At 36.1% G+C, this 14,886-nt stretch overlaps 2 protein-coding genes across 2 annotated transcripts; both read right to left on the bottom strand.

The window, feature by feature from the left end:
* Positions 1 to 210: 210 nt before the first annotated feature.
* Positions 211 to 6,173, bottom strand: NEF1 (no exine formation 1). Its single transcript, XM_028071057.2, has 4 exons — positions 4,760 to 6,173; positions 2,227 to 2,798; positions 1,883 to 2,102; positions 211 to 1,677 (listed from the first exon to the last, which is right to left on the bottom strand). Exons 1-4 carry the CDS (start codon positions 5,987 to 5,989, stop codon positions 328 to 330), a joined length of 3,372 nt encoding a protein of 1,123 aa, XP_027926858.2. The 5' UTR covers positions 5,990 to 6,173; the 3' UTR covers positions 211 to 327.
* A 1,790-nt stretch (positions 6,174 to 7,963) lies between these two features.
* Positions 7,964 to 10,613, bottom strand: LOC114183178 (SNARE associated Golgi protein family). Its single transcript, XM_028070100.2, has 2 exons — positions 10,260 to 10,613; positions 7,964 to 8,609 (listed from the first exon to the last, which is right to left on the bottom strand). The coding sequence occupies exons 1-2, from the start codon at positions 10,562 to 10,564 to the stop codon at positions 8,186 to 8,188; spliced, it is 729 nt and encodes a 242-aa protein (XP_027925901.1). The 5' UTR covers positions 10,565 to 10,613; the 3' UTR covers positions 7,964 to 8,185.
* Between the last annotated feature and the right edge of the window lie 4,273 nt (positions 10,614 to 14,886).

A 14,886-nucleotide genomic window follows, 5' to 3' on the forward strand; every position in this document is an offset into this window, starting at 1 on the left:
AACCATTCCGTAATTCCTAATAACGATTTGGTATTCGTGAGCACATCCAATACGATAGCAAGAACAAGGGTAAATCATAATTTTCATATCAATTCGATTGATTTCCACAGAAGCATCAGACACGTCAAAAGATGCGTCAAACCACACTAAGATACGAGTAGCCAAACTATAACTCATCAAGGAAAACTGATTTGAAATTTTCATGATGTGTTAAAAGTAATAGCAAAAATGCATTTCACCATATTCCTCATACAAATTTAGGTAAGACAAGCATGTGCATCAATACCTAAATTGACAAACATATCGTACAGAATATATGACGGTCGTTTAGATGTATTTTAGACCAGAGATATACTGTTGCCTAGTAATTAGATACTGAGCCAGGGAATATATAACTCCTAATATACCCAAGATCTTAATCTTGAGTACATCTGTACATGCAATGGGAAGCAGATTAAGAGGCAAAGTTATCCACGGGGGTGAGTCACTTTGCTTTGTATGGCTCCACACGTACCTGTTGAAAAGTATATGACTGGGAAATGTAAGAATGAGAAGGGCTAAATTCTTCACCACGAAAATCCAGTCTGGTCCACCAATTTGAAGACCCCATCCACTATTTCCTTGCCAAACGTCTTCCCATATGCTGTAGAGGGTAGTTAAAACAAAGTAGGCTGATATGACTACAGTCACAGGAAAGTATCTATGTTTGTCCCCAAAACCAGCAACAAAATCAGAGTCCTGATTAAGTAGCAGAAGGATGGGAGCCAGGAAAAATATGGCACGGTTTGAGCCACCGGTAAGATTAACATTCAGGACAAGACATATAGCAAAGCACAATACTGTGGCAACATTTCCAACAGCTGGCATCCAGGCTCCATCTGCAGCCATCCTCTTTATTGTAAAGGATGGTGCTGTAGTAGCCCGACGATGCTGCATAAACCTCATTCTTGGCAGGAAAGTAGAAGATGCATTTTGATTAGCATGATTTTGTCTGACTCCACCTGAATCAATAGCCTTCTCCCGCAAAATCGAAGCAAGTTTATACTTTATCTCCAAAGCTATAAGCATGAAGATTGCTGCATACAAACCTAGAAGAGATATCCGGGCACCCTCAATTGCTAGCAATGTTGTAAGCTTCTTCTCCTCCTCACCCAAAGTTCCCAGCTCACTTTCTTCAATAATATTTCTAATTCTCAGCTGGCCCTCCAAAAGATAAGTAACAGGAAAGAGAGCCACAAGTAGAGCAAACACCCAGGGTAAAACCTTTGTGCTTGTAGCAGAGGGCAGATGAGTGAAGACAACAAAAACGGAGGCACAAACCATAGTGACAACAATGAGAACATGCAGAACGCCAGCCCAGAGAAAGTATTCAGCAGCAATATAAATACCAAGGGCAATCCCCATAGCAATGGAGTAAAATGTCCGTAATTCAACAATGTACTTGATGGGTATAATGGATGTAACTGATGCCAGAGTCAGCAAAATTGCAATAATAAGAAGCCAAGAAGGCCAGGTAGGCTTGCCAGCTGTATATCCATAAATTGAGATATCATCAGCAGAGTGACGGGCAGTCTTGATCAGGTCTGACTGGTAACTCAATGACACAGGAAGAGGGGGCTGCATCAGAATAAAAAGTAGACCAGTCGCGACTACCAGCACTAGACATCTTTTGGCAGACTGAAAAGAAAACAACAGCTTATGGTCAATCTTTAGAAGCAGCTAAAAAATAAAGACATGACTGATTACTTTGTCAAACACAGATAATGTTCACTTGGTCGTGAATCAATTTACTGGCAAAAGTTAGCAAATTATAATGGATGTCATAAAATCCCCATTCCCAAAATAAACAATGAAAAACACAGGATTAGATAGATACACATACCAAAACATGTGAGAAATGAATAGCAACAATTGGAACACAAGCCAATCCGGTCAACAGTATACAGAATCCCAAAATTAAACCATCAGAAGGAGACCTTCCATTCCACCACTGGAGAGCTTCAAAAATTGTTTCACGGCAGAACCATACAGACAAGGCAACTACACAGGCGTGTGCATAACCTTGCCATGGTTTCATCCTAGAAGTTGTTTTTGATCTTTCCCTACAAAATCCAACAACAGTGAATTACCACAAGTTTGAAAATAAAGTCTAGAGGTCAAAAATATGTAGGTTACTTAAGGTAGGATCCCCCAAAACTGACAAATTCCAGAGACTGACAAAGTTACCTGTAAAGAAGCAATGGAGGGGAAACAGCCAACAAGAGAACTGCTGAAACCCATACAACAGACTTTGATGCAATAAACAACATGGCTATCTTTGAAAAATAGAGGCAAGTCAAAATCCAAACTGCTTTTCCTCCAATTCGATTATCCACGGATAGCCTTCTCACCAAAGCCAAACCCAATAAAGTTGTCATCACAACCATATAGCTAGGATACATCACCTCATCCTCAAATCCATAATAGTAGATGCTAGAATAATTGAAAAAACGGTTCTCAATGTAGCATAAGAGCAGCGCATGACTTATCAGACTGGCCTCAGATAAAAAGTTCAACTTTGAAGGTAGTAGAGCCAAACCAGGAATAGCCATAGCCAAGACAGAATTTGCTATTATGAGTTTGCAAAAAGATTTAAGGGACATCCCTGCCATCCAAATGTTTAAATCCCAGAAGTTGTGCAGAACAAACCATGTAACCATCAAGCTTCCAAGAACAACAAAAGCAAAGTATGACACTAGGCTCTTCTTTTCAAAAAACCGAGCCAAATAAAAGCCCGCAACTGCAGGGAGAGGGAGGAACTGCAAATCAAAGGGTGAAATATGTCAGAAAAAGAAAGAAAATCTAAATGTGTTATTTGGAAAAAATATATATTAACCCAAACATAAGCAATATTATCATCATCCACCAACGAAGTCAGCACTCCAAAAGTTGAATTCTTAAGAAAAATGCAGGCAGTTAACCAACCAGTTATTTCATGAAGCAATATGAATAACAGCATATTAAGCTAGGTTTTCTGCTTTCCACATCTTAGACAGGTGGTTTAGTGGATCAGCAGCTGTGCTAAAGAACACTAGCAAATATAATTCAAATGTTACAAGGATTAATTATTTAATACATATAAAACCGAAATTTGCATTAAAATTAAGCATACCAGTTTTAATTACTATAAGGCTCGGAAAGTCCATTTCTCACTTATATTTAAGACTGAACTAAGGAGCTTAAACCCAGGTAACCTAGATGTTAAAACTGCTTATTGCTTAATGGTTTACATAACCTGATCTCCACCATATCTCTGTGTGCCAGCACACCCAGAAATCAAAAGATTGACCTTGAATATGTATTGGCATAAATCTGCGTTTCCCATACTAATACAAAACAATAGCACGAGATAAGCATACTTACATCAGAAAATTTTATATTGCACTACCATGAAAAAATTATAATACAATAAAATTACTAATAAAACCAAAACAACCAACTAAGGCTTGCCTATCATAAAACATATAAGTCAACAAGATTAAGCACCAATATGTGTGTGTGCAGATTGAATCTCAACTTACGAACAGATTAGGGACATAATCAAACAGCATCAACTTGATCAAACTGGTGGATAAGTGGAAAAGGAGTTTGGATCAGCTCTTTCTATGGCAACACTGATTGATTTGGTTCTTGATTTATAGAAGTATCTAACCAATCAAGATAATACCAACCAAACAAGTAACAAAAAGGAGCAGCCAAGCCACCACAAATCTCACCATTTTGCCCAAGCTCACCCTCTAATCAAACACGTCACACAATATATATATATATATATATATATATATATATATGGTATATCTTTAGATGGATCCTACTGTACATCTAATGTTTTCTTCAAAACGTTGCAAGAAGCTTAACATTTTTTAACTGTATTTTTAAACCTCTAACCTTGACTACTATACATATTTTATTCAGCTCGGAATAGATTAAAAAAATGCACCAAATGGAAATATACAGACGTAATCTAGTACACAGTGCAAGAATATGTGCCTTTAAAGGGGAGATGTTGACGAAAACATTTGAAGGTTTAGAATGTAATAGGTCAGGATAATGACTTTTGTTAAAAGGTGACAGTATAGCATATAGACAGATGAGAGTAAGAAATTTACAAGCCGTGTGGGGGGATCATGGGGTTAGAATTGGGTCTGTTTGGGTGCTGTCTCAGTTTTGTATAATGATGTCCAAAACGTAACTTTATTCATAGCCATTCTAATTTACTATATATGTTAAACTAGAATAATATACACAGAATGGCCTCATTTACTTATCCTAATTACCAACAATTATTGTATACGCCAGCAGCACTTTCAGTGGTCAATAGTGAAATAAAAGAAAAAATATAAAAGATGACTATAGTTTACACAGATTTCTACTCTAAATTTATAATGAAGCTATAAAGCTTTTAGAAAAAAAAAAAAGAACATGCCGACTTCTGAGGCTAACTTGAATCTAATGATCTGTAATTTTCCCATCATCGCGTATACATATTAGATCCACGTTTCCACCCAAGTGTGCCAAAAAACACACGTTAAGGAAAAATTGTTTCAGGACAATACACAATGAATTTGTTACAATGACAGGCGTCAAAGGGGTTTGACCAACAATTTAATAAAACTTGTAATTGTAACACTAGCTCGCTCCTACACCAAGTAGCTTCACAACGAAGCAAAAATCTAAAGACTAAACGGTGAATAAAATTAACAATTCTAAATCTGCTTACCAGCAAGGGAAACCCCACAACAACTGCTCCAGCAGCACTGACCACAATAGCAGAAGTAGTGAAGGCAACAGAGCTGAGGGCATCGGAAACCAAACCCATGGCATAAGCACCCGCAGCAGCAGACCCTCCAAGCATGGTAATAGTCACAAGAACATAATTCAGCGGCGGGGGCACCTGAATGTACCTCCCAAAGGCATGGAAAACCACCCTGACCTCCAATGCAACGACGGCAAAAACCAAAGCAACAGCGCCATTGACGATACGAATGCTGTGGAGCTGGTTGGGGTTGCTGGTGACCCACCAGAGCGCCCCTCTGGTGGAAGCATAGAGCTGAAAGAGGAAGGGAAGAAAGAAGAGGAGGATGAGGTCGCAGAAGGAAGCAGCGGAAGAAAGAAGGAGATTGTAATGGGAGGCAATGTGAAACAGGAGAGGAACGAAGAGAAGGTTCAGTGTGTGGATGCAACTCTCCAGGGGGCCGAGGATGAAGCTGTCACGGGGAGCCTCGCCGCCGTGATACCTGGCCTCGTGTTTGGTCTTGAAGGAGGAGACGCGAGGGACGGAGAAGAGCCAGTAAAAGCAGCAGTTGAAGGCGGCGAGGTAGTAGGCGGCGTTGTTGATTCCGACGGCGGCGATGGCAGCCCAGGCGAAGAGGGAGGAGGCGGAGATGGGGAGGCAGGCGAAGAGCAGGCGCTCGAGGGCAACGGCGATGGAAGGGTTTTCGAGGAGGAGCCACCTGAACTGGAGAGAGGACCAGACGCCGAGGAGAAAGGTGGTGTGGGCGCAGAGGAAGGAGGCGATGGCAGCGACAGCGACGGAGGAGTTGAAGGCGGCGAGGAGGGAGGAGGAGGCGGAGAGGAAGAAGGCGAGTTGGGCGAAGATAAGGGAGAACCACACGGCGAAGAAGGCAGCGGGCTTGAGGCTGAGGGCGTCGAGGATGTAGGAGATCATTAAACCAACGACGAGGGTGGCGACGACGGGGGTGCCGCCGAGGTCGAGGAGGAAGAGGGCGGATGGGACCAGGGCGATGGCGATCCGGTAGTTGTGGGCGAATGATGAGGGGGTTTTGAGGGATCTGGAGGCGGAGGCGGAGGAGACGCCATTGCCGTGGGCGTGACGCGACGGCGAAGGGTGGGAGTCGTTAGGGTTTGGGGAGGAGGAGGAGGAGAAGGAGGGGGCGCTGTTGGATGAGGCCAAGGATATGTGGGGGCGAAATGCGCGTGGTTGCAGCATTTTACAATTTCTTCTTCACTTTGCTCCTCTCACCAAAACTCGATCGGTGAAGAAGCTAATCGATCACTTCATTCATTCATTCGTACATTCATCCGCACCGGAACTAGCTACAGTAAACTCCTTCTCAACTCTATTTTTTCTTTGGTCAAACTCGTTGCTTCTCTTCTGTCTCTGTCTCTGCATTTCGTGGGCCTTCATTTTCTCAAACATTGCCGCGCTCCTTTATTGGGCTTACACTGTGCTATTTCTTTTCTGGCACTTTTCCCATCTTATTCTCACTCACCCCTTTTTTCACCAAAAATATTCTCGCCTTTGCTTTTCGCACCTCCATCCTTTTAATGCAATTACCAAATGATTTTAAAGTTCTTACACTTTTCGTAAATTTATTACACGTCACATTCTGAAAAAAATGTATTACGACACGATAATTCTAAAATACTGTGGAGTAAGATTTATTACCATGAAGTAAATGTTTCCAATAGTTTAAAATTTATTCTAAAATGTTCTGTTCTGAAAATACAAAAGTTATAATTTTTTCAAAATACATTTTTTTTTCTAGAAGGTCTTCAAATATTTAATCGGAAAACTTTTTAATACATCAAGATAACATTTTTCAGAGTGTAAAAATTTTAAAAGTTCATTTTTATCAGTCCAGTTTAATGGAGAGGTGTAGTGCAGGTGCCAAAAGAAAAGGCTAAGTATTTTCCAAGTGTCATTTCATTTTTGTTAAGACCGCTCCATGTGGACTATTACAAAAAGATCCAAAAAGTAGAAACCTACAGTGTGGCTTGTATATATTTGGGCTCAAAGAAACGCGTCGTGCCTACCTTGGAAGACTTGTGTTCTATGTGCGCTATTTCCCATCTGCTTCTTTGTTCTTGCATTCTACAATAATTGAGAGTTTTAATTACAGCCTTAATTTTCCTAATAATGGGTAATTAAGCTGCTATAAAATGAAATAGAGAAGCTATGGTTTAGATTGAGTTAAAAAAGAAAAAAAGTGTTTGGTAGATGGGCATAAATATCCTCATTATTTTTTGTGTCAAATCCAAAAGTTACAGAAAGAAGTAACTTATTGAGACGAGTCCAACTTGTGTCAGACAGTGGAACCAAACACGCAACAAGTTGTGCTGGAAGAAAGCGCGATGTGTCTTTCGTCCGAAGAGGTGTGTTTTGTGCGTGGGTACACTTGCCTGTCTCTTCGATCTTGCATCAGTATGTCACAGACACAGAGAGTGACTTACGTTAGGAACAACTTGAACGTAAAACCTAATTACATTACAGCTTGAAGAGGAGTTTTCGTAGGAGGATGATATTCACTCCTATTTTGTTGTCGGCATCGTATAATTTTGAAACTGTGATGCCTGCACTTTCACATATGAAGCTTAATTAAGTCCCATGATAATGACCGATGGGACGGGTGGTTCCCCTTAAATGCCAGTGCAGCCACCTGTTACGCGCATTTACGCTATGCAACAGCACTTGTGCAGGAATCATTATCGTCCTCATTAATATCCAAGATTATTTTCTTGCCTCCTCCTCCTCCTCCTGGTGGCGTACAATTCACTCCATTTCTTCTTTTTTTAGATACTGCTCTTCGGTGTTCAAACCTTTTCAAATGAATAAATAAATATCATTCGGTCCAATAACTCTTAATAATTGCACACAAATATGCATCGGTCTTTTTTTTGTAGTCATTCTCTAGCATGGTCTCAAATGAAGCTACCTGTGTTTGTGACACTTTTTGATAGAATTCAAACATTTTATAATGCTACGGATAACATCATATATCATAATATATTCTTCACATTCATTCACAAAGCTGCGTAATTGTACCGCTGGATCGTTACTCGGAGGTTTTAGTACGGAAAAGGTTCACATAGGACCACCAATCACCCACACTTACTACCTAACACCCCAGCTCAGTTCGTGAACGATTCTGCTAAGAATTATTGTGCACGTTCAACTACTGTATCTGGAGAAAGGGTTTAAATAAAATTAAACAAAATCTCTCCAACCAAAGTCTACATTACTGGACTGTCAAGTGCAACTACCACATACTAAACGATGATCAAGTCACAACAAATACATTTATAGGGTGTGTGTGTGTGTATAATGTTAATAATACTAAATAAATGATGATCCTTGACCTTTTCTAAGGTACTCCGTCTCTTCACTATCAGATAAGGTAGGTCACTAATCATCGGTGTTACTTTTGGTGGGAGGGTTTTCAGGTACTGAAACTTGGGTGGAATACTTTTTAATTCTCAGAGAAATAAGTACACTAGACAAAATACCAACTACAGGAAAAAAGTAGGACCAAATTTGAGATTTCTTTGAGCCAGAGGCCGTAGCAACAGCAGCACCAGCAAGGCTTCCTATAGATGTATTCTGCAAGATCATGGGAAGACATCCAATGGAGGTAGGAAGAAGAAAATCCAAAAGAAACCGAACTTCAGTAGCCGCTAAGGTATAGTTAATAACATAAGAGGGCACAGGTGAGAAGCGAGCAAGAAGAACAAATTTCCAACCATCTCGCTCAACTCCTCTAGAGATCATGTGAAAATATCTGTTTCTTTTGGCCCACTCCATTGCTGAGCTTGAACTCCTGAATACCAACCTGAAAGAACCCAAAATTCAGCATAGACAAACAGAGAGAAACACCCTAGAAATTACATGCAAGCTTAAGTTAGCACATGCAATTAAATCGACCATACGTCATTAACGCGTGTATACCTTTGTTACTAACTAGACTAGTTAAACTATAATAGTATTCAAGTAAAAGCCCCGTTCACTAAACCTATGAATTAGCGTTTATTGTTGACTTGTATATACACTGGCAGCTCTTATTGGCAGTCGGTGGTAAAGTCAAATATGCAAAAAAAACTAAAATGGCGATGATTTTCTTGAATATCTATTCTGATAAAGCAATAAAGAAGAACTCAACACGTTTTGTGCCCAACTTGAATTAGACGTCTATTATTCTTCCCATTCCCAAGGACGTAAATTAGGTCCACCTACTTGAGCCTGAGGCGGAGATACAATTTACGTAAACATAGATAGACTCAGGGTTTCAACAAATTCACAAATGTTTTGGTACAATGCCAGCACCAAAACCTCTACAAACTAACCAAGGACACCGAACCAATCCAATTTCTGTCTTCTAAAACCGGGTTACCACATACTGGTTATTACTTCCTTAACATGAGTTAACAGTTAGCAAATGTTTATAATTACGAAGGTCATCGACATGGTACCCTAAGACAATTTGTACTGATTGAAATTGGTTAAAAACTACAAAATAATCAGTGATGTTCATTAAATATGAAGGGGGACTCATACAACTTTATTATCATGGATTATTTCAGATTATAGTAGCAAGAAGTGTATTAAAAGGGTTGTGTTCCAAAGTGTGTCATTGTTTCTCTAATTATTTTATACTCATATATAGGGTAATAGTTTATATTGAAATGCAAAGCGAAAAATAGTCAGAAAGACCAAATAGGAGAATATAACCTCTGCAAAGAAAACAAAAAAGATAAAACAAACACAAGTCAGCACAAATTTGCCTACGCTATTTTGCTTACAATATTTGCCCAAAAGATTCCCACAATAAAAGGCATAAAGCTTAACTTAAACAGGAAAACACCAAATAGACAACGATACTAAAGTTCGTGGCACTCCTTTTCCATAGACAAAAGGAAATCCAAATTCCAATTAAGTTTTTTAGAGCCATCAAATGAACAAGATTGAAGAGGACCAAGGTGTTAAAAAACAGTCCACAACCACGGTTTCAACCACCACAATATCTAGATCTTTTTATGTCTGAAACCACAATTATGGCCACGTTTATCCTTATTTTCCCTCAAAACACAACAAAATCGCTGTCATACTTTAAAACCTAAATGAGGACTAACAGCAGAGGATAACTCATTGTTCCCTCTACTCACTGGACTAATCAAGCAAGACGTGATCTCCAAATTGTTCGGATCAATCAGATAGTTTCCATTGCGGTAACTGGCTAAACACTTAAACATGAGCTAATCAGTCTTAAATGCAGCCAGAAAATAACAGAAATTCCGAGAATTAGTTTGATCAACCACAGCTAGTGTTCCTAGGCCAAAATCAACTATCAATTAATCGTTCCTTAATAACGAATTGACAATTAACAAGCTAAAAGCACATTGAAAGCAAAGTCAACGACTACAGTAGTTCTAATTGTTCTCCCAAATAAAAAATAAGCGAAGTGACGTGAAGAAGAGGTACAAACCTGCCGATGGAGAAGGAGAGTGAGGCGGCGAGGATTTTGGCGGAGAAGACGCACAAGACGGAAGGGAAAAAGCCGAAGAGAAGAGGAGCGGCGGTTTCGAAGAAGATTGCAGAGGGCAAACAGAGGGCGATGGAGATCGTGTGGAGCGACAAGTACAAAGGGATCGCCCAAATCCCTAACTTCTCCGACCATTCTCTCGCCAACTTGAAAGACGCCTCCCTGTCCCATCCACCGCCTTGCCACCCTCTCCACGCCGCCACTGCCACCGCCAACAACGCCACTTTCCACCACCACCCCCGCCCCATTGTTGCCGCGATTTGGATTCTGAATCAACCCACCCACACGCCGCCACTCGAGTTCAACTATTGGATTGTTCACTATTATTTAATATTGTTAAATATTATAGATACGAAGATGTCAGATTTGTCTATTCTCTTTTTGAAACACCAGTGTTTTCTCCACTGTAATTTTCACCACCTATCGCTATAACTTATCGGTATATTTTATATGTACACTTACATATTAACTAATTCATTGAAAATAATCTTCTTCTGTTTTTCATTTCCGTAAAAAATAAAAGCCTAAAATATTTTTGGTCCTCATTTGTATCGAATGTTAAATATGATCCTTATTATCGCAATTCGTATTTTATTTGATCATTTTCTGTGACGCTGTTTAAATCATTAACGGAACAAGTGGCACAGTTTATGTTATGGTGTGTTGATAATCATTTTAAACATTGTGTCAAAATTAATCTCATCTGCAACAAGACAAAAAAAATATTTAAGCCAAAATAAAATTACTAATTTTAAGGTCAACCTTTAAAGAAATGAGGACAGTCAAAAAAAATCTCATATTTTTTTTATTAATTTAGTCCCATCAAATATGAAATTAATACATATAAATTAATATATGAGAAAACATATTTTGATGATCAGATATTTGATTCAGAAACAAATTATGATATTAAAGAGTTAACAAAAAACTTAAGTTAGTCATATTGTGTATAATCCGTATTTTTTGGTCTTTTTTTTCATGGTTTTAATCAAAATAACTTCAATAATGGTCAAATTTTAATTTTTCACACATATACATTTTTCATAATTTGATTAATTAAACTATTTCTTAAAGTTACCTTAAACATGTGCTAGTTTTAGGATTCAATTACGCCGTAATGAAAAAAAAGAAAGAAAAAAAAAAGATAAACACAAATAATTAATAACTGAACTACAAAATTGTGAATTTTCTAAAATATAAAGACAACATTTTTGAAAACACAAAAGAAACAAACAAACTCGATATAAAACAGTATTAAATAGGATAGGATTAAGTCAACCATTTTTTTCTTGAACACTAAATTAGGTATTTACTTTAAAATCAATAAAGTGCATTTCATTAAATGTTTTAATCACAATGTACGTTGGTTGGAAGGGACTCCGAGTTTATTATGACTTTTTGTGTCCATTAAATAATTCATAGACTAATTGGTTTTGAAACTTTTCAAGTATATGTATATATATATCATTAAATATAGGTTTCATGATGAATGTAGTATATAAACTAACAAAACTCTTTTTCTATGCTTTAAATTCCTATTGGTAAAAATATATAAATTACAAATTGTTATCAAAATATAGAGAACATGACAGTGTGAGCACAACAGAAAGAGGAGATATTGTAATTTATTATATTGGTTAACTTTTTTACCTACTCTTTCAGGAAAGTGCACTAAATCATGCACTAGAAGTGGTTAATGCTTATAAAAGTGTGCATGTATTTGGAATTTGGTTAATGTAATAATGCTTTTGAAGTTGTTTAGCTTTTGTTTTTAGGGCCATTTGAGGCAAAAGCAAGAGAATCTAGTGATTAATTCGATAATCGATGATTAAGAGGTGATTAAAATAAATACATGAATACAAAGTACATGTATGTCGCCAATGAGTGGAGGAGTTATAGGTGAATACTGGTTTAAGTCACAAACTAATGCACATGCTAATGTTGGAGATTTGCTTTTGGATGAAAAGTAGTTTTTTAACTTATACTTTAGGGTTTAATGAGGTGCATATGAACTTAAAAAACGAAGTTGAAGCAGCTAGAACAACTACCTTAAGGATCATTGGTTTAGGTTAATTAATTTGTCTGATTTGATGCATAGGGCACTAAAGAAAAAATTAATTGTTATAATTGATTGATTAATTAATTGTAAAATTGGATTTGTTCATGCCATTTGGATGCATTGTTCATGCCATTTCGACCATGTTACGTATAGAAAATGGACGGTGCAGTGTCGTGATCATACGTTATCTGAAACATACGAAATCATCTTATCTTGTGCACTGTTGTAGTTGTGGCCCTTCGTTTTCCACCCTTTATGTCCGTCCAATGGCCAATGAATAAGCTCCATCACTTTTTCATTTCTAAAAATATTCTCACTAATCGTGTAATTATTTTAAGTTTTTCATGGAAAATTGTTGCTAAATTGCATGTTTTAGTGAAATCTAAGCTTTAGGTAAATTTTAAATAGATTATGATGTTTTTGATTGAATTTTTATTAAATTTTATTGGTTTATTAAAACTTGAAATTAAGAATGACACTAAAATTAATCGAACCGTTAGCATTCAATGAAATAATACTAATGTTTTGGATGAGAAAATTTAAGAGAATAATTTATATATTTGGAGTTTGAAATTTTTCGTAATAAATTTACTTGTTTTGATGAAAAAATCAAAAGGAAATTAAAATTGAATCATTTTAAGAAGATGTTTTAAATAATTAGTACGACAAAATGTGAAATTTATTAAAAAAATAAGAAATTTGAAATTTTACAAGTTGTGAAATTCTTTATTGGTCAGAATAAAAAATATCCACAAGTTCAAAAAGATGGCTTATATCGACTTTCAGCTCAAGCTGAATCATCTCGACACCAAGTCTGAATTGACTCGACTCAATTATGAATCTGTATTGACTTGAAACATTCGGTCAAAGCAAAAAGTCGAGTCGACTAGGCCTAGGCCAATGGTTGAGTACAATGAACCCAAGCCTAAGGTCAAGACAAACTAACTTTGACTGAAGGTTGAGCTGAACCATTCCAGACCAAAACTCAAACTGAGTCGATCACGTTGAAGGTTGAGCCAAGCTAGCCCCGATTGAAGTCGAGTTGGTCTATGACGAAAGTCGAGTCGTCCCTGGTTAAAGGTCAAGCCGAGCCACCTCAAGTTAAAGGTGAAACTTATTCTCCGTGAACCAAATTCGAGATGAGTCGTCTCGAATCAAAGGTCAAACTAATTTAACTCGAACTCAAAAATAAAGTTAATTTAACTTAAAATATAAATTAAATAACTTTATCTAAACAGAAAAATTAAAATTAAAAATATTTTAATTATTCTATACAAACAAAATATTTAGAAATAAAGAGACTTCGGTGACATCTTAATTACTGTGTATTTCAAATGCTATGATTTTAAGTTACATCATATCTACTTACCTTATCTCAGCCAAACAACGACCTCTTGTAAAAGTTATGTTAAAAGTAAATTTACTGAAAATTAATAAATAGAAAAAACAATATAACAATTCAATTTAAAATATAAAAATATTTAATATTTTACATATTAATTTAAAACAAAAATCAATTATAATGTCCATATATATATATATATATATATATATATATATATAATATGAGACTTAATTAAGTCTAAATTTAAAAAATGTTTTTAAGTTTATGAAACGAAACCATAGTTGGCATGTTATAGCAGGGCAACCGCTTTTTAATACTGTGTGGAGATCTATCCTTGGAACTAGTGGCACAACTTGATGAAAAACAACTTGTTATAATAGTAATTTTATGTCAAGTTTTTTTTGTTCTTAACATTTAACAAAAATAAAATAAATATGTTTAGAATATTGTAAGTGTACTAATTTTAATTTTTTATTTGTAATTTTCAAATGGTTTGCTTTTTAGTCTTTCCAATTACTATTTTGTTAAAAAAGAGTCTTAACCGATAAAAAAACAGGAGAAGTATAATTCTTTTTTCAATTATCAGCAAATAAAAACTAATATGAATGAAAAGACCAGATATGTTTATGTATAAAATAAAATGCAAAAAAAAAAAATAACGAACATGATGATAAAAGAGTGAATGATAAAGAATGAAACTAAATTGATAAAATTTAACTAAAATAAAAATAACAAAAATTTATTTGATCAAGACACAAATAATCATAATCAAAACATTTCACGTTATATATTTTGTTTTTATCGATTTAAACTGTACTATTGAAAAAATATCAAAGTAAACACAATTTAAAAAAAAAAAACTTAATAGAACGTGAAAAAACAATTTCAAAAAATAAGGATCTTATTTTAATAAATAAATATGGCATTTATATTTTACATAGTCGCATTTGTTACATAACAATAGGATAATTAAATATATTATATATCTATTGTATAATCATCACGTTGTACTATACTAAGAAGTTTAATTATATAAAATGAAACATTTAAAAATATAAATAGTTGCATCTTTTAACTACATAAATTTCTCTTCCTACTATTTTGATAGTTTATTTGTGTTTTCTTTTTCTCCTCACTCTATTTTTATCTATTTATTTATTTGAAGT

The sequence above is a fragment of the Vigna unguiculata genome, chromosome 5, assembly GCF_037176805.1.
Source record: "Vigna unguiculata cultivar grain cowpea cultivar isolate G323 ecotype 2 chromosome 5, ASM3717680v1, whole genome shotgun sequence".
Classification (NCBI taxonomy): Eukaryota; Viridiplantae; Streptophyta; class Magnoliopsida; order Fabales; family Fabaceae; genus Vigna; species Vigna unguiculata.

Coding starts and splice junctions, on each gene's coding strand:
- NEF1 (XM_028071057.2), bottom strand. CDS start 5,989: ATGCTGCAACCACGCGCATTTCGCCCCCACATATCCTTGGCCTCATCC. Junction 2,799..4,759: donor TTGTGGGGTTTCCCTTGCTG/GTAAGCAGATTT, acceptor TTTGATTTGCAG/TTCCTCCCTCTCCCTGCAGT. Junction 2,103..2,226: donor CCTCCATTGCTTCTTTACAG/GTAACTTTGTCA, acceptor TGGATTTTGTAG/GGAAAGATCAAAAACAACTT.
- LOC114183178 (XM_028070100.2), bottom strand. CDS start 10,564: ATGGGGCGGGGGTGGTGGTGGAAAGTGGCGTTGTTGGCGGTGGCAGTG. Junction 8,610..10,259: donor CTCTCCTTCTCCATCGGCAG/GTTTGTACCTCT, acceptor GGGTTCTTTCAG/GTTGGTATTCAGGAGTTCAA.